Source organism: Pygocentrus nattereri, chromosome 29 (genome assembly GCF_015220715.1).
Source record: "Pygocentrus nattereri isolate fPygNat1 chromosome 29, fPygNat1.pri, whole genome shotgun sequence".
Lineage (NCBI taxonomy): Eukaryota > Metazoa > Chordata > Actinopteri > Characiformes > Serrasalmidae > Pygocentrus > Pygocentrus nattereri.
The window spans coordinates 20,035,436-20,060,724 of NC_051239.1; the positions used below are offsets into that span (position 1 = coordinate 20,035,436).

At 39.5% G+C, this 25,289-nt stretch overlaps 1 protein-coding gene and 1 long non-coding RNA gene across 4 annotated transcripts in view; one reads left to right on the forward strand and one right to left on the reverse strand.

Moving 5' to 3' along the window:
* LOC108411946 overlaps window positions 1-22,661 on the forward strand; it is a 30,311-nt gene extending 7,650 nt beyond the window's left edge. The window contains exon 3 of the long non-coding RNA XR_001856602.2: window positions 22,168-22,661. This is a non-coding gene — a long non-coding RNA (uncharacterized LOC108411946). The remainder of the gene's footprint in view (window positions 1-22,167) is intronic.
* The window catches only part of map3k12 (mitogen-activated protein kinase kinase kinase 12), a 25,775-nt gene continuing 2,529 nt past the window's right edge, over window positions 2,044-25,289 (reverse strand). For all 3 annotated transcript variants that reach the window (XM_017683756.2, XM_037536214.1, XM_037536215.1), the window contains exons 2-14: window positions 22,855-23,368; window positions 22,086-22,269; window positions 20,133-20,324; window positions 14,398-14,556; window positions 13,387-13,545; window positions 12,691-12,799; window positions 11,444-11,553; window positions 10,418-10,534; window positions 9,785-9,904; window positions 8,311-8,968; window positions 8,019-8,086; window positions 7,146-7,431; window positions 2,044-6,333 (exon numbers count right to left, since the gene is read on the reverse strand). In XM_017683756.2, the coding sequence (XP_017539245.1) occupies window positions 6,217-6,333; window positions 7,146-7,431; window positions 8,019-8,086; window positions 8,311-8,968; window positions 9,785-9,904; window positions 10,418-10,534; window positions 11,444-11,553; window positions 12,691-12,799; window positions 13,387-13,545; window positions 14,398-14,556; window positions 20,133-20,324; window positions 22,086-22,269; window positions 22,855-23,278 (2,703 nt within the window). In that variant the 5' untranslated portion in view covers window positions 23,279-23,368 and the 3' untranslated portion in view covers window positions 2,044-6,216. The remainder of the gene's footprint in view (window positions 6,334-7,145; window positions 7,432-8,018; window positions 8,087-8,310; window positions 8,969-9,784; window positions 9,905-10,417; window positions 10,535-11,443; window positions 11,554-12,690; window positions 12,800-13,386; window positions 13,546-14,397; window positions 14,557-20,132; window positions 20,325-22,085; window positions 22,270-22,854; window positions 23,369-25,289) is intronic.

Consider the following 25,289-nt stretch of genomic DNA (forward strand, 5'->3'; position numbering starts at 1 on the left):
TCTGTCTCTGCTCTTTTCTGTTCCTGTCCCGGTCTAGTCCATGTTCCTAGGTCTCAAATGCTTTTGTTGTTATTTTAGTCTTTGTGTCCACCCTTGTCCTGCCCCTTTATTATCCTAGTCCGTAGTCCTGCCCTCTCATTATTACTCCTAGGTGTTTTTGGTCTTGTTTGGTGTTCTTGGTTTATATGTCTATTTGCCGTTGTTGTGGGACCTGCATTGTGTTCCATGTCATTCAGTTTTGCTTCTGTGCTGTTTTCACTGCTGTCTTTCTTTGTTTAGTTTGGCTTCAGTGTTTTTAGTTACTCTTTAGGTTTCGGAGTCTTGAGGGTTTATTTCCTAGTGTGTTTTGTTCCTTGTTCCATTCTTATTTGGATGTTTTTGCCTCCTCCATTGTTTCCGTCATGGACCCAACTGATTTCTCCATGTCTACTTGCATTCTGTCTCATGCCGTTACCCTGGACTCTATCCATCCATCCATCCATCCATCCATCCATGGACCCTGGACTCTAATAAAACAGAATTACAAATGCACCCAACAGCTTCATGTGCATCAGTCTTACATCTGTTACTGAATTTTTACATTTTGATTTTATGTCAGTTTCATGTTTATACAAGTACTTACGACATTTTTACATGTTTAAATGGGTTTTTATTTACATTTCTTTTTTATAAATAGTTATCACTAGTGATAACTGAATTCTTACAAGCCAAACTATAACTCCTACAACAAATTGAATTTTTTTCAAACTATATGTTTTGTTTAAAAGCTAAAATGGCTTTCTGGAGAAACAACTGACATCATGGCATGTTTGCTTGTAAGTCAGTACCAAGTGTGTATTCAGGTCATACAATTAAAACAGACAAAAACAAAACTTTGTGAGGTCTAGTACAGATTTTATTTTTGATCATCATTATAATTTATTTAAATATATTTTGTATATTAGTTACATTTATACAGAGTCTATCAGAGGACAAAAGGATCCTTCTGTCTCTCTTGCCCTCCAAAAAAACATTATTATGCATCCAAAATGACGTTTTTCACCACAGCCAAGTTATTTTGTGTGCATAACTTTGCCTTTCCAGGGTAGAAACCTAAAGCATGCATTGTTCTGGGTGACTTTGACCTCCCAGATGACATCACTCTGAAACCAGAGAACAATGTCACGCATTCACGAATGTTGTGTATTAATGATCAGGAAACCGAAATCACTAGCTTGTGCTAACATGGCAAGTTATGAGCGACGCTGTCTCCTCCCCGTCACATACCCCACATTGATCGCATGCGTGGGGGAAAAATAAAAATCAGTTAGTCTCAAATAGTTCAAACTAATAGAATGTCCTCTGATAGACTCCATTCAGTAATGCAAAGCAGCACTAAAAAATAAATAATAAATAATAAAAATAATTAGAAGTATAGTAATACAAAGATGTCATGCTGTTCCCTACCACTAAAGGACAGCTTTACCAGAGTCTCTGGATTTTCTGCAGAGCATGTCAATCTGTCTCTAGGTAGACGTTGCAGCCTCTGATTTAGCTCCCTTTAACCAAATCCAAGCAGAACTAGTTTCAGCTCAGTAGCACAGGCTCCGATAAGACAGACAGGGAATTTTTCTCCACAAACCCCACTTGGAATTCATCTTTTCCTTTAAGTCACAAGGGGGAAAAAAAAGGACTGCTTCAATTTTGCAATGGAAAAATAGAAAACAAATGTCATTTGAGCGTAACACCCTGCTGTCTTATGAGCCGAAGGGGAAGGTAGGCAGCCTCAGTCCAATTTCTGAATGGCAGTGCTCCATTTACTCCCTCCCTGATACTCTAATCCCCTATTTAACATTGCTCTTGAAGATTTGAAATAACTGTCTGCCAAAGAAGAGGCCATTGTTCTGTATTATATACAAAGCACTCCTATGCTGCATTTACATATCTTTAAAAGAGGCCTTGAACAAAGATCCAGGGGTTTATTGTGGATTTTTACTCTTTTGTATCTTTGTTGGGTAAGATTACTGCGCATAACCTTTGTCTTTTTGGGAGACTAATAAGGCCTTGGGCAAAAGCTTGTACATCCATGCTCTTCAAAACACTTTTTTTCCTGAAATCTGGCATAATTTCAGAGATTCCACATTGTTTTTTTTTGGAACAGAAATAAGCATTATGTAGCTTTATGTAGATCCATTAATGGCAAGATTTTACCATTGATTTCAACCTGCAGTTGTGTTAGGCAACATAGGATTTGGCTGGAATCAAGAATTTTAGGGTGTGAGGTAGTGAGCAATCATTACAAGCTTTCACTGTTGGCCGATGTTCATTTTCAATAGTACAATATGTTGGAATGTCACGAAAAGGGATAATCCCATAATGCCACCGATACCATTCTACAGTATACACTGGCCTAGTTTTCTGGAAGGAGATTTAAGTCCTTAACTTGGACTAAACGACCCAGTAAAAGCCTTTTTTTTTTGTAATAAATTCAAGACTACGTATAACCAGTGCCCAAAAACTGCCTCAAAGTGACTTAACAATATATATCTGCATTTACATCCATAATGCCGCTTAAATAATTCAGCTATACACATACATCAGTCAATATGTGTCTTATTTGAACACGATTACTGTGGAAAGACAAACTTGTGGGACGACAAATAGGTACACTGAACTCTTTAGATTATGCTTCTGCACCCCTACCATTTCAAATAGCCCATATAGAGTATCATCTGAAGTCTAGTTATGACCTACACTGGACTATGTATTAGACTTTTAACATAGCAGTGTTATTCAGGACCAGATTTGAGATGGTCATATTAAAAAAAAATCTCAGAAATATGGGGGATCCAGAGTTAACTAGACAATAAATGTATTTGTATGTGAAAGCAGCTCAGCTCTATGTGTATATAGGGTGTACATAGTACATCAGTCAATCAGTCAGAGTTCCCATGTGGGTAAGAGGCATCCAGTTATGCCTTGTTTATAAGCTATGAGAATCAGAGAAATATAATCATGTCTTGTGCTACAAAAAACTGGCAGAAGACGTGATGGTCTGATCCAGCATAACAAGTATGATCAAATTGAGACGTATTTTTCGTGTAATTTTTTAAAATTGACCTGGGAGTCACCATGTATGGAATGCACTGCCCACAGTTGTGTTTGTCAGTGTCTCCTTCCAGAGATCTACTGATCTTCAGTATCATGTAAAAGTCAGTGGCTAGTCTTTATCTATTTCATTTCCAGTCAAAACAGCCAATATGTAAAAGTTTGTCATTTTTCCGCATCAGGAAAAAACATATATTTAACAGAAAATGACACACAAGCCTCAACAAATAATGTAATATGAAACTTTTTAGTATTTAGCGTGTCCACTCTTTGCCTGCATTAAAGTTTCCATTCTTTTTGGGAGACTTGTTTTTAGTTTTTCAAAGAGTGGTGTTTTTTCATACCTCCAAAGTTCAGTCTTAGAAGTTGGTTGCATTTTCTGCCTCTTGTGATCCAAGGAAGCACATTCAGCTTTATGTACTGTTTATGCGATGGGGCAGTTTTGGTGATCTACCAGGCCTTGCATGGTTGTCTTATTTATTATACTGTCATTTATTATTTTCTCTACATCTTTTCATTCAATCAACTCCAGTTTTGGAAACTCCTGTTTTTCCACGCATTTTCCTTTGATGTTTCCCTTCCATATGAGAGCAGGATTTTCTTACATCTCCTGAGAAATATCTCATGAAAAATGATTCACTTTAGCTTAATGGCAATTTTGACTCAAAACAAATGACAAGGTGGTCTCTGACTTTTGCAAAGTACTCTATACAATTTAGTTCCAACCCTAACCCTGTTACTATCCCTGCATCTTCGGGAGATGTTGATTAGCACAACTGAATGTGTTAGATTTGGCTTGGAACTGAACTCTGCAGGAAGGTAGATGTCCAGGAGGTAGACTGGTAGATGATATTCCCTCTATAACTCACTTCTAAAGCATGCCATGACAATCCCCTTGTGTTGTTATGCCTCTAATTTCTGATTTCTTCTATTCAAAAAGACACTGTAAAAAGCTGCACACATTCTGGCCTTCCATGACCCCGATCCCTCGTTCCTGATCCAAGCCCATTTTCCACTGAACACAACAATTTCAGTGTCATGAGAAGGTGATAGGTTAGTGGACATAAACATCCTATTGTAAAGTGCCTACAAGCAACACAACATTTTCCACACACATTCAAGGTAAAAAAAAGTGCAAACATTTGTTTTTAGATTTATAAAAACAATGAATCCAAAATTAAAATGCATACAAACATACTTCATGCATTTTGTTCTTTACACCTCTTCAACTCAGAATTTTCAAGTTAAAATTGTCATACATCAAAAAATTAGTTGTTTTTGTTTTGTTTTGCTATGCTTTTTTTTTTTTTTTTTTACAGAAAATACAGAAAATAAAAGTGTTGTTTTCAGAATATTTGTAATGTACATATTGCATGTCCCTATTAAAGAAACAAAAACTAAGGATAGTCAGGAGGCAAGAGGAAGATGGAGAATATTGGAATAGTACTTCAATGTTGCTTCTAAGTTACGGTCTTAAGATTCTAAAAATGACATTGAAACGTCACTTCAGTTGGTTTAAATACATTGATCTAGTTCATGCTTGCATTCTTGCATTCCATTTTCCCAACAAATTTTCAGCATTCTGAATAATTGGGCAGATGTCAATACCCACATGGCATTGATTAATCCTAATCTGCCAATTTTGAATATTTTAACAAACTTTTTTTATATCTTTTCTAAATAGTGGTTATTGTTTTTAAAGAAAAAAAAAGGGTGAAGAGGCCTAAATCTTTGTATTTTTCCGTGGCATTTTCCTGGGCCCCATTCTTCATAGACTCTATATAAGCTACCGGGTTCCCAATCCTGGGTCTGGACTACTTCCTGTCCTACGTATTTTAGTGTTTTTCCTGCTTTAACACACCCAACACAACTCAGGAAGGGTTTGTTAAAAAGCTGATTGGTTGGATCAGGTGTATCGAGAGCGGGAAAAACACCAAAATGTGCGGAGCAGGGGACTGCAGTTGGAAACCAATGATATTAGTAAAACTTGTGTATAATTATCATACTCCATATAATGGCAAATGTTGAGTCATGTATACTTAATTCCTCAAAGGCAGGTTAAAGCTGAAACGGGCATTTTGTGCTGCTTTTCCGCAGCCGGTCTTACAGGTGTGGAGCGCTGGTCCACAGGGACTGCTAGATGATGCACATTGTCGGACCCAAGATGTTGCAATTTAAGTTGGAGCAAAAAACTGGATTGTTTGAGGGTCTTTTAGGACTGCTTTGAGAACTACCAGTGTAGAGTAATGGTGGGTGGAATGACCTCAAGTGATCAAGTCTCATTAACACGGCCATCATATAATGTAAGAATTCGAATGTTCATATTTTGACTTATTTTTGCTCTTTCACCTCAAAATAAACTTGTTTTGTGGTAGTTGGATCAATTTGGATTTAGTGTGTCAAAACAATTACTTATTTTGTAAAAACAGTGACTCATTCTCTAAATGTGTCACTTAGAATGGTGAAATAATGAGTTATTATTATTCAAATCATTATTTCAACATAGCAAATCAAAATATTGAGAACATAAATTTAAATATACATTTATATAAATTGACTTATCTTCAGCTAAAATGTTATGATCGTGACAGGCCTAAAGTGACTTGTGTATGGATTGTAACAGATAAGATTTTATCCACATTTAGTTGTTAAAATTAGAGTTAAAAGTAAGTGTAATTACTAATCGGCTTCCTGTTAGGTTTTATGGTAAGTTTCTTTAAGTTACCCTGTACTGCAGCAGGTATACGTCCAACCTTGAACTTCCTTTGAGGAACCAAACAACTAGATTTGTGTTCAGTTAATGTGAGAGCCATTTATAAAGGATGGGGCCCTGGTCTTTGGAATTTCAGTATAATTTTAACCAAGTTCTGAAGGTGTGTTGTTCTTAAAGTGGCTAATAGTTGCTTTTTTAAATATTGATTCTACATCACCAGTTTGTGTTACAGGCCCAAAGGTAGGGTGTTTCATAGTGGAAGTGTATGTGTGTTTGTGTGTCTGTATGCATGTGGTGTATCAGGTGTTTCAGTGACACTACATAGGAGTGAGTGTGCTGGCATCCTGTAGGTGTTTTAGTGAACATATATACATTATGTACAAATGCACAGAGCTGTGTGTGAGCATCTGTGTGTGTTAGTTCTGAGGACCCTGACCCCAGCCTCCTGCACTCGGGGGGCGACTTGGTTCTCCGCTCCCTGACTGGTCGAGTTCGGCGCTGTCACAGTCTGAATCCTCACACAATGCACGTGTCTTGGAGAGACAGAAAGACAGAAAGAATTTAGTCTGACCAACATGAAAAATGTGACAGATACAGATTATAGAAGCTACAAATTCAATAACAGCACTGTCAATATGAGGAGGGGGATACCAGTTTGTCTGTTAGGCTGGCTGAAAGAGCGTTGAAGGAATTCATTGTTTTGAATTGTGCTGTATCTGTGTTTCATATTCTGTATTGTGTGCTCTGTGCTGTGAACAGTCTTCTGTCTATTCATGTTTATCCCTATATGGTCGTGTTTGTCTCACCTGTTACTCGTTCTGTATGAGCTGTGCCTATTCTTGGCATCAGTCCAGCTATATAACTGTATTAGCCCAATGTCTTACCGGCTAGCTGTGTGTCTGTGGGCGAGCGCGCAACAACAAACTTCACTGCAGCAGACAACAGGCTGGCTCCCTGGATCCCAAAGGGTTTAAATTCGGCGCTTCACTGACTGTCAAGACTAATCTTTAAACCTGGACAAGGCTTCCAATCTGCAACCTGATTGGTAGCTGAAAAAAATCCACAAAAAAGCTGGCAGCCGGATTTTGCCACATCTTCACCAGTTGGCAAGCTGATCAGCTGAGTAAAGCAGTTCATGCTCACTGACCTCTAAACGTACATAAGGCACTATTAGAAATGAAAAGAAAAAACTGACAACAGCATTTTATACTGTTCTGTGTTGAATGTATTATGAACTGCAGTTTTCAACAAAAGCTCCAGATCACTATTGATTGCCGGACTAGAGTGCCCTCTAGTGTCTGATGACCCTGAGTACCAGTTTCCCTCAGTAGGAATGATCTTTTACCTCTAAGATGTTTTGTTCCAGGTCAAAGTTAGCTCTTTCTTGTTCAAGGGCGGCAGCCTCTTTCTCAGACAGGGCAGGGTCGGTGATATCAGCGGGGATTTCAGAGCCCTGTGAGATGAGGTCATCACTGCGATCGTCTAGCCGCTCATCCGTATTAGTGCTGACCACATCTGGTGTACCGCTATGAGAATGGTCAGTAGTGTGTCCCTCTTCTCCATCGGAGACTGACAGGTTCTCCGAGCTGAAGGTGGACACTGACTGGCACTTCGTTATACTGGTGGGCCGTCTGTAGATGGAAGTGGACACATCAATAAGTAGAGAAATAATTAAGATTCCTGACATTAACGTGCTTCACAAAAAGCAGTGATTAAGCTGGATTAGGTATTATTGTTAAACAACAAATACTCATAATTCTTTTACTGTTCCATGTAATGGAATTTATTCCTGCACTGCTACACAAATTCTCCACCGCTCCTCAGACAAAGCAGTTCTCAGGGTTGTTGCATTCTTGGCCTACTTGTTTTATACATTGTCTTTTTTGCTGAGCATTCTTTTATATTTTTATTTTTTTTGCTTTGAAAGCCCCATCTGTCCTGCATTGTGAATATTTCATGATGAATGAACTAATATATGTGGTCCTATACAGTTGCCACTTGGAGAAAATATGTTAGCAGAACAGTGTAAGTTATGGATTGAACATTCCATACAAATCCACTGCTTTTGTTGGTCATTAAATAAATGAAAGCTTTTACATTTCTCAAGCTTATTTAGCTGGCCTGTTTGGCTGCTTCACAAACTTTACTTCCAAGACTAATTATCATCTTTTCATCTAGAGGTTCTATAAACAGTGAAAGAAGAGGCATCTTCACTCACCGTCTCCTTGGTAATTCCACTTCACTATCCACTTCTCCTTCTTCTTCCTCTGAAGACACACCACGGCGCTGAGAAATGCCAACATATACACACATTTGCATTACATTATGATGATGTGCCAGGTCCCAAATTATGTAACAGCCATACAAAGTTATTTAGGTCAAATTTGTTTATATAATAAAAGGGATGCATCAAATTATTTCCTAGGTAATCGTAATGAAGCCAAATCATTGTGTATTCAGAGACCGGTTGGTATAAAAGAGAGAAAGAACGAAGTTACTGTTAAGTGTACCTGTTTGCGTGTGATAGCTGCCCTGTAGAGTATAGCTGATGGAGTTAGATGACTGCCACTGGCTCCTCTTGGTAATCGCACTGACCCTGCTCCTTCCTCTCTCTCCTCCCCTCGGCCAACTGCCACACCCCTTCCACAGGGTGAATCGGGGCTACTTGAGAAAGGGAGCGACGCTGCATCCTCGCTGGCCGTGTCACTTCGCGGTGGAGTCTCGTCCACTCCTGCCCCTGCTTCGGTCGTGCCTCTGGCTCCGCCTCCTAGACCTTCACTTAGACTGCCAGTCCCACCACTGGCTCCACCCTCGGCCCCATGAGTGGAGCACAGCAGGTCTGGACTGGAGGAGGAGAGTTTTAGAGGTGGAGTGTCCAGCTGACCTCCTCTTGAAGCAGTCCCTGCACCTTGGTCAGTAGTAGGAGTCCCACTGGGAGCTGCCGTGGTGGACGTGGGCGCCTCTCTTTCTCTGCTGGAGGCACCAGTGGGGTGTTTGGGTCCTGAGAGGTCACCGCTGCTGCCTCGGCCACCCCTACGATGGCGAGTTTTAACCCTGCGAGCACGGCTTGGAGATGTAGAGCTTCGATTAGGGCAAGACGGAACCGTCACCTGCAGCACGCCTGGGTCCATTTTAGGGAGAATAACCTCTGACCTTAGGAGGTCAGGTCTGGTTTTAGGGAGAAGGAAGGAAAGAGAAGTTGCAAAATGCAAACAACGTATACGACTGAACTTTGGATGTGTGGAAAAATATCTCTGCACATTTCTTTGAAAAATGAAAGCAAGTGGACACACTAAATACTAAAAAAAAAAAAAAAGAGCTGTTGACGCTTCTGTGTAATTTCCCAGGTTTTTGATGAGGATTCACCCTGACTTGCTTTTTCTTGTGTTGAATAATAAGTACGAACCTCCATTTGTCAAAATGTGGGTTCTTCTCACAACACAAAACGGTTAGCCAGCACCAACAGCAACCACTCATTCTTTCTGTCTTCCAAACTGTGCTGCTTCAGCGTAATAATGCCAAAGGCACTCTCTAGAGCCAGAGCTTGATTTGTACTGTTGAGACATGGCAGCCTCTGTTGGACAAGGACCTGCTCCCTATGTAGATATGAAGGGCTCAATCTAAACTAATGAAAACACACTCATAGTTAGAGGTGATTATACACTAATTTCGTATATTATATTCCATTTCTTCTTATAGATCCCCAAGTCTTACACACTGCAGCTTTAATTTGTTCTGTAAACCAGTCAAAACAGACAATAGCACCCTAAATCTGTACTTATATCAGTGCAAGACTTTTAGTTATGTCCTTACCAATAAGGCAGTTGGCTCTCATCTCATTATAGAACTGCCATATTGAGCAGTTAAGTCAGCTCATTCATATTTTATGTATATGAACCGCCTCCTCCCCTGATAACATCACTGCCTCAGTCGATGTAGTAGATTTTAAAATTGGTCGCAGATCAGTAGCAAACGATATCTCACCTCTTGCCATGAGAGGGCAGCTTCTGGGGTACATTCCTCTTTTTAATGAGTTTGTCCACTGTGTTTGAGGGGTGGTGTTTAAACAGTCCAGGATATTTCTTGTCCAGGCATTGTTCCCTCCTACAAGCGCAATAGAGTTATCAGTGTAGCACTCGCTGTCGCATGATGGTGATGTAGCCTTATTTCTTTGGTCAGGACATTTGTTATGCATATTACTATTGTTATTGTTTCAGTTAAACCCCATTGTGCAAGCCAGAAAGGTAAAAACATGCAGGACATGTTCTTCAGGAGGTGCTGTAGAGCGGTTTATTTATATTACAGTATGACTACTCAGCTGTGGCCCATACTCAGAGAGATATTTTACCAACATTTCCAGGCTTCAGACCTAAGGGCTACACTGTCTGGCCATATAGGTGCACTTTGTAGTTATACGGTTACAAACTGTAGTCTATCTGTTTCTCTACATACCTTGCTAGCCTCCTTTTACCCTGTTCTTCAATGGTCAGTCTCTAATTGTAGAACCAGAAAGTGCACCTTCTTTACTAAGCACGACTGATAAAATGAACAATAATTGTAGGAGCAAGGAAATGTAGGAGCACCTGTCTATGTGTTTTGTGTTTCAATGTGTTTTACCTGAGCAGCTCTTTCTCTTTCAGCTCTAGTTGGAGCATGACGGCGTTCAGCTCCATGTAAAGGTTGTTGGCTCTTTCCAGCTTCCTCTCGTAATGCTCTCTGATGTCCAAGGCATGCCTGTTTTGAGTAAATAATAATGATGACGTCATTTCTGTTCCTGCTGCAGTTACACAGAATGTTGTACTTAGTCAAGAAAGTGCAGTGATGTGAAGCTGTGCATCCAATACTGGAATGATTTAACAGGGCTTCCTGTTTGTTTAGGCTTGTACCTTTATATGCTTTGTACAACATAGTCTGGAATTGTTTTCATTCTTCATGCACTAAAAGGCTTAGTCAGACACACTAATATACAGTCCTTATAGTTTTCCCTTTACATTTACGGCATTTGGCTGACGCTCTTATCCAGAGCGGCTTACAATTTGATCATTTTACACATGTAGGCGAAAGTGGTGTTAGGAGTCTTGCCCAAGGACCCTTAATGGTATAGTGTAGGGTGCTTGCCCTGGTCGGGGATTGAACCCCAGTCTACAGCGTAGAAGGCAGAGGTGTTAACCACTACACTATCCAACCTTTAGTTATGCAGGCCTGTTGCACACATGCTACGTCTTGCTTTTCATTTCTGTGCTCACATTAACATGTCAGAGCTTTCTCACAGGCTGCAAAAGCAGCAGAGCAACCCAGAATTTACAAAATTACAAAATCTATACCATTACTAAACGACATACTAGTTAATGCTTCCAGTATGCTTACCAGGCTTGAAAATATTGCCCAATCACAAGTCAAAAAAAAAAAACTGTTGAGGGTAAACAAATGTATTGTGAATTATATTTTATTGACTATAGTAAATTACTGGACTATTTATGCGGTTGGAGATTGTACAGTTAACTTAGCAATACTAATTGTTAATTAGTGGATGCATTTCTGAGTGATTTCATCTTCCTTTGAGTGATGTCCCCTTGATATTGGGATTATTTTCAAAGTGCAGGATTTCCTATAAGACTTGCTGCTTGTTGCTATGGTGCTGACCTGAGCTCCTCACGGCGGCGGTTAATGAGCTCTTCGTCCAGTCGGTGCAGACATGTTCCCTCTGACTTGATCTTCTCAAAGTGCTGTTTCACCTCTTCACGCCACTCGGCCTACACCAGCCACACGAGCAAGAGCACACATATACAACACAAAACAGATGTGATGGCACACAGATGAGCATTTGGCTCAATTGGTCCCGTCACATCTGACACTAGCACAGTGGTTTTCTTTCTTTTAATGCCAGACTTTTTTAATTTGTGTTTAGCTTTGGAATTAATATCCTCTGCTCTATTTTGGTATCATGTTTCAATTTTACAGATCCCCAGGTGCATCTTTTGAAAGGAGCTTCAAATGCAAGGTACATTTACAGGAATGTCAGCTCACTGCCAAAAAAACCTGAACACTTGACCAAAGTAACGGTGAATAAGGGAATGGCTGCTAAGCATTGATTGGAGAACAAAATGAAGTGGATGTTCAGGAAGGGTGTGAAGAGCTTCAAGATGATGATCAGTGTAATGACAAGATTTATATTCATTTTTTTGCTGTGCCTCTAGTTTAATCAGAGCCAGTTTATGAGAAGCTAGGCCACTTCCTATTTTCCCCATTATATCAAAAATAGGACAGAGTGAGTCCTCAATGAATGGGAGTAAATGGAGCTAAGCAGCTCAGTGGACACTCCTGTGACTCAGTTCAAAAGATCTTAAAAATATAACAGCAGTGTAAAATTCATTTTATGCGGTTCAGTGTTCAGGAAATAAATGCATTCTTTTACATTAAAATGTTTCGAGAGTGGCCTCTAGCATTTGAGAAGACATTACAGAGTGGTAATTCTTCTCGCTACAAGAGCTCTGGTTTAATTCCCACCAGGAATCAAGATCAGATGTTCAGCTGTTTAGATTTTCTCACAATTGCTCACACAGGTCTCCTAGTGGCACAGGCCCATAAAACCCATGGGATGATCCAAACCTGATCTGATCTAAAGCTACTGAATTGAGCCAAAACTCTGTTTGCAAATTTCCTCTGTATAGATTCACCTTCAGTGCTTGATAGCTGTCAAACGACATCAACTATTACATTAGATAATATTACATATTACAAAAAATTGAATCGGTTAAATCTTGTGGTCATTTATGTGGGTCAGCAGTTGCTGGAATGGAAACCCTCCACAAACAGGTGTAGCAAAGAACATTTGTGAAGCATATGAGAAGCAACATTTGTGTGTGTGTGTGTGTGTGTGTGTGTGTTACCTGTGATTTGAAGTAGGTCTCCTGTGGGGTGGACAGGACATCTGCTGAGGCTATGTCCAGGTGCAGCAGAATCTGTCTGAATGACGGCCTGTTTCTGGGCTTGCAGTTCCTGCAGACACACATAACAGATTTCATTAAAAATGTAATAAACTAACTTATAAACATTTTCTCAAAAATAACATAAAAATCTGATTCATTCAGAAGAGATGGTGACTGGCAGTAACGAGTGGGTATTGATTCCTAATGAACATGCTTTATATATAGGTGTGCAAAAAAAACAAAATAAAGGAATTTCCATGGTTCTCTTCTAGGAATTAAAAAGCTTTTATGGTATCATAGCTGTGGACAAAAGGTCCAGCCTTTCCCATGCATAGGCCTTCATTGATGGTTTTGATTCATGCTGGAATGTGTTAGGGAGGCTTTTAAACTTTTTGCCCATTCCCAAGACACAATAAAACATTTCATTTCTAGAGCTCCACGGAAATATATTTTCAGTTAAGTACACTTGCTGGAAATGTGATTTTTTTCCAAGTACAAAATGAAGCACTTTAAAAATAATATTAGATTAATTAGATTAATATTAAAGATTAGAAACTGTGATTAAAAAGTGAAAATATCAGCCATGTGGAACTATTTGATGGTTTCGATTAGAATGGCAATTTGCAATCACTGTTCACTTTCAATGTTCATGCTTACCAGCATTGTTTGAGGAGGATCTTGAAGCCATCAGGGCAGCTTTCAGGTAGGGGTAACTGCAGGCTATTGTTGCCCACACCCCAGATGATAGCAGAGGAGTCCACGTCTTTGTAGGGGATTTCACCTGTGAGCATCTCCCAGAGAACCACACCAAATGACCTACAGAGAGGGTAGAAAACAGTGAAGGAGAGAAGCATAAGGCACTGGCGCTAGCAGTCCCAGAGGGGCACTATGGGGGTGATTCGGCTACCCCTGGAATACGCTTAGCTCTCCCGGAATTGTGGAAGAAATTGGTATATTTTTGCAAGCTCACCACTGTTTAAGAAAACCCAAAGCATTTAATATTACAAAGATTTAATATCCTAAAATACGTTTTGAATCATACTCTTACCCTTTGGTCTTGATGTAAGCAAACATGTTATACACTGTAATAACTGCTATACAGCAGTTACTGTATTCTGCTGCTATTGTACTCAATAATGTTCTGAGTAGTTCTAAATTCTATAAGATAAAATACAGAGAGTATTTTAAGACGTTTTATTTAATATTTCAAGCTTTTTGGGCACAGCCAAAAGTATTAAATCATAAATGGTATGCAGTAATTATCTTTTCATTATTATCTTACAGCTTCTTAGTCATTATCGAATCATCCACAGCTCTGTTTATGTTTATTTTGGCAGTTTTTTGTGCCATGTAGCTACGTCTCGCATTAGGTTCACAATAGCCAACCAGTAAAAACCTCTAAGGTGGCAACAAAAAAGTAAAAGATTTGTAAGCTAGCTAATGCACTGTTGGTTTGGCCTGCACATTGTTTGTGGCCCGTCCATTAGTTCTGGATCGTTCAGCTACCTCAAAACACCAGCTATAATATATATCCTGATGTCCCCACTGGGCATGAGAAAAACAACTGAATATACTGAAAGGCTCATTCACATCTACTGTTATTCTGCCCCTGTCACAGTAAAACCATTCACCGACACCCACTCGCTCATCCTCTCACAAAATTCATACCAGATATCCACTTTCTCTGACACGGGTTCGTTTCGTATGACTTCTGGTGCCATCCAGGCCACGGTTCCAGCGAAGGACATTTTTGTGCTCTTATCCCGCAACTCTTTCGACGTGCCAAAATCTGAGATCTTGACCAGGTCATCATGGGTGATCAGCATACTAACAACAAAAAAAAAGACACACCAAGTCAGAAGTGGTGAGCAGTTTGAGATTTACAAAGCAAAATCATCTTACCAGCATGATATCCTGTCTTTGCAGAACGAAAAGCACATTTTTTGTTTTGTCATCTTCAACCGGAAATCAAAATGTTGTTTACCTGGTTAATGCACCTGGTCATATTAAGCACAATTCATCATATCATGTCATTTAAAAGATATATAAAAGAAATCTTTGACTAAAGTCAGCAATGTACTGTATCGTTAAAATATCGCAGATCAATATTGCTGTAAAGAATGGTGCATCCTGGGAGTTTTCATCTCTGAAAACCGCAGTGATGAGGTGGAGCTTTGCAGCATTGTCAGTTTATGTTTATTTGCATGCAGCAATTTTTCATCTAATGTTTATTTCACATAGTTTTTGTTGTTTTAACGTTATTCCTACTACAAATATATGTTTGAATGTGTTTTACATTGTTGATGGTTTGTTCCCTGAATGTTATAATGCCAGTTCCTGTCATGTTAAGTACACAGTAAAAAACTTAGTTGAGTCAAAAATTCTCCCAGCTACTGTTTCTTGGTCTGCATCTGTTGTTAGACAAACAAAATTGAATTTGATGCAACTGGCACTCCTTCTATCACACTATGGTGTATTAAACATTTATGGACACACATACATTGTGTTGCTTCACATGTCCTTGAGTGGCGCAATGGCCTAAGCCATCACCCCAACAGGAGGTTGTGAGTTTGAACCTCAGCAAAGCTGTAAGCCATCCAGAAGTGTGTACCCAAATGTCTAGTAGGATTGAGTGATGGAAAGAGTCCTGGCTGGTGTGGGAAAAAACTAATTTATTTGATTTACCTAAATGAGGTGCAGAACTAAAAAAATGAAGAGAACTTTTGACTCATGTTTGAGTTGCTGAACTCGTTTCCTCAAGTTGAGTCAACTCAAGACAAGCCACAGAATCGGTTACTGGATCATTTTGAGTTACTTTTTAACACCACAATACATAATTGGTCACTGCCATCTCTGTAGTCTTAATGACTGGTATAAGTGCAGTAACAGCTGTATTGTGACGTCCAGTTCATGGTGTAATTGATAAACAGTTGTGTGTTGCTGTGTCGTGATCATTCTCTTGACCATGCATGAACGTTCAAGCATTTGCTATCAAAAGCTTCACTGGATGGATTTGCCCTGTTTGCATATACCTTTATACATTGTTTGTATATATAATACACAATGCAGTAGAGCTGCAGGTCCTCAGACAGCTGTAGGTTCACATTCAGCACAAATGAGCTGTACATTAGAAATGCAGAAGTGCAGGGAAAAAAACTGCAAATACAGTAAACAATGTTATATAGAAATACAGTAAAGTACTGTAAATATATAATATAGTACCACTGCCGATGCAGACCGCTGCAAATAAAGAATAAAGTACTGAAAAAACATTCTGAAAGTAAATCACTGAAAATTTTACATTGAAATGACTTCAGGATAAACTTCATAATCAATAATCATGTGCCACACCCACAACCCACAAGTGAAATATGTGAAGTATGGTGTGGAAGGAGAATGCTTTATCATTTCCAATTCACATTGGCTTTAATTTCAGTATTCAGACTAAACTTTGTGATACATAACGGGAAGTGAATGTAAATGTAATTAGTTACATAAACAACACAAACAAAAATCATCCCACATGAATAATTACGTAATGTGAATCCAGTGTTTAGTAAAACAACACTGCAGCTGTAGCCCTCTATAGAGGCGTTTACATGTTGCTGGCTTGATAGCAGTAAACCTGGATAGTCCATTGTTTTCAATGGCGCCAAGGTGACAAATTCTGCTATTGCCATTGGCAACGTTCTGCTGACCCCAATGACAAGAATGTTCGGTCAAGAGTTCAGCTCCCCGAGCTTTTGCCATTGACCACAGTGGTGGAATAAATAATGTCGCTTTTTTTGCAAGCCATCGATGACAAATGTCTTAAAGTCAAGCCCAGTTTTATACAAGAAGAAATAAAAGTACAGAGCATCATCCTACCTTTTCACCCTTCAATAAACAGCAGATGCTGCTAAAGCTTTCCTCTGATAATCATCCATTTTTATAGTAATGCTGTCACCATGGCATCATTTCAGTGTATTAATGCTGCTGTTGATCACATACTTCTGTTTTTCTTCAATGCAAACATGTAAATGGAGCATAAGGGTTACAGTGCAGCCTGTCTACACTTAGGTACCTCTAAGAAAGGGAGTATGTGGTGGATAATTGCCTTTCTGTATAGTGCAACACCACCTAGTAACCCTAGAGTACTTTTTTTTTTTTGCAATAAGTTCTTTAGATGGTAATGTAGCTATAAGTGAGGTACTATGGTCTAAACTGACTTCCTATTAGTTCAGAGATCTTTTAGTTTAGTATATTGTGTTTATTTTGTCGGAGAATATGTACAAAAAACACTGGGCCTCGTTCACCAATATATTCATTCCTTAAATTTGTTCTTGAGAAAGGTCCTAAAAAAGTCTACATCAGATGATGTGTTCTTAAACTGCAGAGTGTGCGTAAGTTATGTTCTTACCTAAGAACACATCCCAAGTAAGAAAACATTAGTGAGTGTCAGAATCTTCATGAAAATTGCATAAGAGGGTTTTAAGAAGAAATATCCCCTTAAGAACGGTTGGTGAATTGGGCCCATTCATCTCAAGGAAGAAAATATGCTTTGCCCCTGAGGTAGCTTGTAGCTACTTTCTATCTTTGTCTTTTCTAGCCATTAAATGTTATGTCAGAGCTCTACAGGCATGAGCAAATTGTAATCCAGTGTTTCAGATTTTGAAGCTGAAGAGATATCGTTTAGAGTCATCAGTATGTTTTCTAGTTCTTCTGTGAAACTTTTCTAAAGCACACTCTGTACTGTTTCTCCTGGTGATTCCAAAAGCAGTTGTTCTTCTTTCTTTTCCCTGATACACTTATTTTTGTTTGCCATCCAGGCCCAGAACCCTTGTGGAGCATATCAAGCAGGACAAAAGGATTTCATGCATTAGGTTTTCCTCCTTTTCAGTTTTTTAGAAAATGTGTTTTAATGACCATTTAGCAAAACATGCTTTTAGTCTTTTGCTCATTAATCTACAAAACACATGAGTGCTTTGGGTCCTCTTTGCCCACGTTAACAGGTGCAGTAAACAAGATGAGATGATGCTATTTTGCTTTGAGTAAACCTTGTTTATTTCAAAGCTATACTTCAGCTCAAAACAAGTTTTTCCCTTAACCCCACATGCAGTCAATCAGCCAAGACATGTTTGGTATCTAAAGTTTGCTTCTTTTGTTTGGCACTGGAGCTATGAGTTAGCTAGCATTTGCATCTACAGATATGGGAAGTAATGGTGCTGACGGGACTATGCCCCCCCCCCCCCCCCCCCCCCCCTCCGGATTTCAGGATAAATAAAAAAGAAACAGCTTTCAAATATTTTGAGCATAGCAAAGACCATTATGAGCTTTGTGTAGGGTGAAGATGATATTTTTATAAAATTTTATTTATACACTATATTGCCAAAAGTTTTCACTCACTCATCCAAATCATTGAATTCAGGTGTTCCAGTCACTTCCATGGCCACAGGTGTATAAAGCCGAGCCCCTCGGCCTGCAGACTGCTTCTACAGACATTAGTGAAAGAATGGGTCGCTCTCAGGAGCTCAGTGAACTCCAGCGTGGTGCCGTGATCGGACGCCACCTGTGCAGCAAGTCCAGTCGTGAAATTTCCTCACTATTAAATATTCCACAGCCAACTGTCAGTGGGATTCTAACAAAGTGGAAGCGATTGGGAACGACAGGAACTCAGCCACGAAGTGGTCGGCCACGTAAAATGACAGAGCGGGGTCAGCGGATGCTGAGGGGCATAGTGCGCAGAGGTCACCGACTTTCTGCAGAGTCAATCACTACAGACCTCCAAACTTCACGTGGCCTCCAGATCAGCTCAAGAACATCCAAAAACAAATCGTAAAGAGCTTCATGGAATGGGTTTCCAACACCGAGCACCTGCATCCAAGCCTTACATCGCCAAGCGCAATGCAAAGCGTGGAATGCAGTGGAGTAAAGCGCCGCCACTGGACTCTAGAGCAGTGGAGACGAGTTCTCTGGAGTGAGAAATCACGCTTCTCCATCTGGAAATCCGATGGACGAGTCTGGGTTTGGTGGTTGCCAGGAGACGGTACTTGTCTGACTGCATTGTGCCGAGTGTAAAGTTTGGTGGAGGGGGGATCATGGTGTGGGGTTGTTTTTCAGGAGTTGGGCTCGGCCCCTTAGTTCCAGTGAAAGGAACTCTTAAAGCTTCAGCACCAAGAGATTTTGGACAATTTCATGCTCCCAACTTTGTGGGAACAGTTTGGGGACGGCCCCTTCCTGTTCCAAAATGACTGCGCACCAGTGCACAAAGCAGGTCCATAAAGACGTGGATGAGCCAGTTTGGTGTGGAAGAACTTGACTGGCCTGCACAGAGTCCTGACCTCAACCCGACAGAACACCTTTGGGATGAATTAGAGCGGAGACTGTGATCCAGGCCTTCTCGTCCAACATCAGTGTCTGACTTCACAAATGTGCTTCTGGAAGAACGGTCAAAAATTCCCATAAACACACTCCTAACCCTTGTGGAAAGCCTTCCCAGAAGAGTTGAAGCTGCTATAGCTGCAAAGGGTAATCCTATTAAACCCTGTGGGTTAAGAATGGGATCTCTCTTAATTCCATATGCATGTGAAAGCAGAAGAGCGAATACTTTGGAAATATAGTGTATATGTGAAAAACCTGCACTATCCATGCACTGTTCTAGCTAACACCACCTTTGGGAGTGAAATGAACTGGGGGAGTGTTGGGAGGCTATTTCTGAGTACGAACGTGACTTGATAATATATTAAAAACCTACAATTTTTAGCCAAAGTAGTTGTCTCCCATTCCAATTCATATTTTGTCAACCATTGCAATCATCTTTAGTGAGGAATGGAGTTGCAACAATCATTGCTTGCATAACCTAAAATAACTTTAAAAAATAAAAATAAAATGGCTATTTTTGCGTGACATGCAGGCAGACTATCTTGCACTCTTTAAATGCTGCTGTGTGGTACTGGTATAGGATAGCTTGATAAACTAATTCTTGTCAAATGAGTTAAATAATGCATGGAAACAGGTAAAAGCATTGGTTATTCAAATGGCTTTCATTTTATTTTTTAATTAAATAAAGAATTGAATAATTAATATTTTAATTATCAACTTTAATTTATCACATTTTATGTGTGCGGATATTTCTTGTAGTCCTAATTATATTGTACAAATCTGTAAAATCTGCAAAAATGGACAAAAGTTTGTCACGTAGTAAAACCAGGTGGGCATCCTGGTTTTTTACATGTCCTTTTTTTTTTACACTTTAGACACATGAATGTCTTTTTTTATATACATTGAGTATATTTGTTTTTTCAGGCCATCCATGTGGAATTTGTGTTCACACAATAAAAATATAGCAGGTTTTCAGCCCTGATTACTGTAATGGAGATTCCCTGTCTCTATATAAGAGCGTATGTGTGTATTGCAGAACTCACTTGGGCGATTTGAGGTCTCGGTGAATGATCTTGTGCAGGTGGAGGTAGTTCATTCCCCCTGCGATGCCCATGGCCCAGTCAACCAACAGTGAGGGTGTGATCTTTCTCCCTGCTCGCAAGACCTCATAGAGCTGCCCCTGTGCACAGTACTCCATGATAATGCAGTAACATGGAGCTTGTGTGCATACACCCCTAAAACATACACATATAAAGAGAGGAACATATAGAGAGCTTTACTGTCAACACTGAGCACAGCTGAGCACTTCTGGATTAGCACCTGTTATCAATACATTTTGGTACAGTGTAAAGGGCAGCTGGAATTTTTCAAATCGTGTGGGAAAAAAAGAAAATTAGAATTACAAGGCTGTTTTTCTGGGCAGTAAGACTTTTATTTGCTCAGAAAAACACTAATATTAGAATAAATAAAAATAATATTAATATAATAAGTAGTGATTTTATGTAATTCAATGTGTTTGTTTAAACATTTCCTAACCTCTCCTTCAGAAAGCGTAGTATTATTTGTAGATATCATCCAATACCAGTTTTCTTTTTTGGCAAATCAATGCTTCATTATGTTAAATCAAATGAGATGGTGGGATTTAATAAATGCAATGGCTTGGGGTGATCAAAAGACATCTGGAACCAAACTCTGTTTATTAAACTAGCTCACAAGCTACCAACCTTTTTTTACAAAATAAGAAAGGTAGGTTTATTTGCATCAGTTTCAGTGAAATATAGTGTTTTTACTGGTAGAAACAAGCCAAGATAAATGGTTTTAAACAAGGATTTTGCTCAATACCGTACATACACCATATGAATGGCAATGACTGAGAATGAATAGATCAACAGAAATGGTCAAAAAGTACCATAAACTCTTATTACATTAATATATGTACTAGTGATTTTGTTAGTCTTCTAAATGCCACTAATCTATTGTGGTTTATTAACTGACTTGCAGTTTACTAGTGCTCTGTAGGGAGGATAAGAGGACATTAGACCTTGGTTTTTGATATCAAATCTCCAAAGTGGTAACAGACACAAACATTTTTTTTATTTTTAATATAAGTTACTGTAAAGAGATTTTATTCTAAGCCATTTTGGAGCATTTCTATTGATCAACTCATCATGAAATTTTCACACAATACAACAACACCAGATGCTGTGTTCAAATAATATAGAAAACTAAACTTAAAAATACAGATTTGTACATTATATATATATATATATATATATATATATATATATATATATATATATATATATATATATATATATATATATATATATATATATATATCGCTGTTGTAGGAAGGAAACCTAATATCTCTAAAATAGTAACTTTACAGGAGAAGGAAAAAACATACTTTACTTTTAATGTAAGTCAATGGAACCAGACGTCTTTCCTAGTCATTTTAGGCCGTTTCTTTTGGTCCATTTATCATGAAATTCACACACAATGTAAAGAACAACAGGCTTTTCCATATTATGTCAAAAAATGAAAAACAACAAAAGTGGAGATACAAGGTTTTCTTCCGACAGCAGCGATATACAGTGTTCCCTTTTTTCTCAGTTGCTTTAAATACCTGAAAAATTTTTTTTCAATATAATAATTTATTTTGCAATAAACAATCAGTTCAAAATTGTTCTCAAAACTGTTTACACACCCTGCCATTAAAGAAATATCAAGTCAATCAACACAGTACTGTTACAGGCAGCCTTTTTCATACTGACTTTTACTGCTTTTTTACCGCTTAACACACCAAATGTATGGTGTTCTGGGCCTAAGACCTATAGTGAGCCAGCTGGCTTAAGACAGAATAAATAGAAGCAAAAAAAAAAAAGGTTCCTTTATTGTCACACGACATCTGTGGACGATGGAGTCAATGGCCTCTGACTTCCTGACCAGAAGCCAAAGCATGCTTAACCACAGGAGGCCTGTGTGTGTTTACTCACTTGAATGTGATGATGTTGGGGTGCTTTAGCTTGCGCAGGTGTTTGATTTCAGTTTCTTTTATGTCTCTCACTTTCTTCACAGCCACCTCTTCACCATGGAACTTGCCCAGGAAGACTGCTCCCTGCGCCCCGCTCCCCACCCACTGTAGCTCCGAGATCTCCTCAAATGGCACCTCCCAGGATTCTGAGGGAGACAGTTTTTTGCTAATTTTCTCAAAATGACTACGGACCAGTTTTCCTGACACTGATTCATTATAGATTAACTGTAGGTCTTTCAACCAGGTCTTTCGGGCAACAGCTGCCTCCAACAGACTTAAGCTATGTCTAGAAACCTGGCTATAATCCCTTTAAGCCTAAAGGACCCATATGCGGGTCCACGGTTCAGTTCTTCTTAACTGCACAGTTTACACGTTCATTTCCTAGTAGCTCCTGAATCATTTGTAGTATGCATTAAATACATCTTCAGCTTAATAACGGAATAACAAGGCTTAAATGATCAGTAATTCATGGTTGTGCACACAAGTGGAGAGCTATGCAAGCAAAGATATTTAAATAAAATGAAGGTTCCTAAATGGTTCTTGGCTTGGTTGTACAGTTCTAGGGAAAACCTTTATTGACTGAACCGTTACATTACGTGGAAGGTTCTTTTACACTTGTGCATCTCATGTCTAAAGACCCATCCACTGGAACCAAAAGTGGTTCATGTGTGGCTTTGCTCCAAAAAAACATTTTGGGACCTTTATTTCTGTCTGTGTGCTGTCTTACTCACCCTCTTGGCTCTGTTTGTTTTCTGTGGAGTAGGCTTTGCCAATCATGGTCCACACTGGCTTTAAGCATCCAAATAATCCCTCCAGAAAACCCCCGCCTCCCGCCTGCAATCTGAAGCTGTCTGATTGACTGCGCACTGCTCCTCCCTCGGCTCCACCCTCCTGCAGCTTCAGCACGCTGTTGGAGAACTGGGCAGGCTCGTCACTAGGGGTGGGGCTGTTGCCTTGCGTGTGGGTGGTGCTCCCGTCACCGACAGGATCGATCGACAGTACATTGCGGAGAACACACTGTGTGGGGGTTAGTTCAGTATCAGGGGTGCAAGCAGTTACATCAGAGTCTGGCCGGCGATATGGGGTCTCAGAAATTGGGGTGTTGAATCCCGAAAGGGAGGGGGAGGGGGCACACTGCTCATGGACGCAAGCCATGGGCAGCCACACTCATCTAAGAGCCCCCCAAGATCAGAGGTCCTTAACGTTCACACAAACACTTGGAAATGCTGATGTTTTCCAAAACACCTGGAAAGAGGAAGAGAAGTGATGAACAGAGGTGGGCAAAAATATAACATCACAGCACTTGCTGACATTTTCACTCTACACTATAGATATCACAATATCTGTTTTGGAAGCTGCAACAGACACAATCCGCCAGTAAGCCAACTTTTAAAAACGCTGGTTAAAACTCTGAGCATGGTTTTCTTGTTTTTTGTTTCACTTAGCTTCACTTCTTGGAACCTTGTCTCAAGCTCTTGCAGCTGTTCATTGTTCTTTCGATACTGACATATATCAGACATATACCTTGTGCAGGACCCCTTGTGGCCATCCCACCAGCAGAAAGGAAATCCACTATTTTAAAATGAGCATAATAAGATCTTTCCTGTTACTCTGTTACTGTTGGCTCTCTTTGTGCGCGATGCTGTGGTTCTGCGTTGAGCTGCTAGTGAGCAATGAGGACGAAAGAACTGTTTTCAACTGCTATGAAAACAATTCACACTTCTCCACAAAGACAGCTGTGCTGAAATAAAACAGTCAGCTCAATTGCAGCTTTCTTGACATACACACATTTACATTTACAGCGTTTAGCAGACGCTTTTATCCAGAGAGACTTACAAGAAGAGCTTTGTCTGTCTAGAGAAAGTATCTTTGCTAGTTACCAGTAGGTTAGAGAGAAAGACGGTCCTGAGCTCAGATACTGATAGAAACACAAAGTCACTGTAGATATCGAGAGAAAAATGAACAGAGTTGAGCACAGAACGCTGTGCCATTCAATACAATACAATAACAATAAGATACAATACACAGTGCAATACCATAAAATATACTATATAAGTGCAGCTTATAATTCAGTGCTCATTTAAGTGCTGTGTAAAGAGACGGTCTTCAGGCTGCGTTTGAAGTAATTATTGTTTACATAATTTTTTACAGCAAGAGGGCAGCAATTCACTTATAGTGTACCTATATGGGCAGACAGCGAAAAGAAAAAGAACAGTCATGGCTGAAAATGTAAAAAGTCTGGGGGCATTTTCTTAAAATGAATTCTAAAGTAATCACATGCATAACATTTGCGAGACTAACTGGCTTTCCACAGAAGAACACCGTTACCTTTGACCACCTGGTGTACACTCTGCAGAACAGTGAGTAAATGTTAGCTTTCTCTCCACACTGGCGTTCTGTTAATGCGTCACATACATCAGCTAGCTAACTACATCAGCTTAACACAACTCGTTTGGTAAACACAGTTTTCATTTCATCTGTTCACACATCATCTAACATGCTAAACTGGTTACATGATGCTGTAGGCTGAAGAGCTATAACACTGATCAGCATTTAAAATACACCACTTCTTTTCAGCTACTGCTTATTACTCACTGTCATTCAAAATTATGGGAAGACTTAAACGAAGCACCACATTTTTCTCCATGGTGGTAATTTAGCTCTTGAAGAACAGGATCTCAGTTCATCAAAATATTGCCAAACACTATATTGTTACAGTGTCATAGTCTAAACAGTCCAGGGTCATAGATCCAACACGGATTGATCGGGGGACAGACATGACAAACCAGAATCAAGCAAGCTGAACAGTACAAAGACCAATACATCCAGCAAAGACCAGCCAACACAAGGGGCAAACACAGGGCTGAAATACACAGGGTAAACGAGGGACAGGCGGGAACAATCAGGGGCAGAGTCACTAAACAAGGGGGCAGGACTACAAAACCAAAACAAAGAACATGTGTGCTAAACCAAAACTCAACACGAACACATGGACAGGACTGGGAGGGGCCAATCATAACAGCAGGTCACATTTAGGCCAACTGATCAGTTATTATTTAATTTACATGGTAATTTGACTATCGATATATCTGCGGGGCATGAATACGTTACGGGTAACAGTAGCAGACAGTGCTGAAAAATGACAAAAGGTCATTAACAACTGATT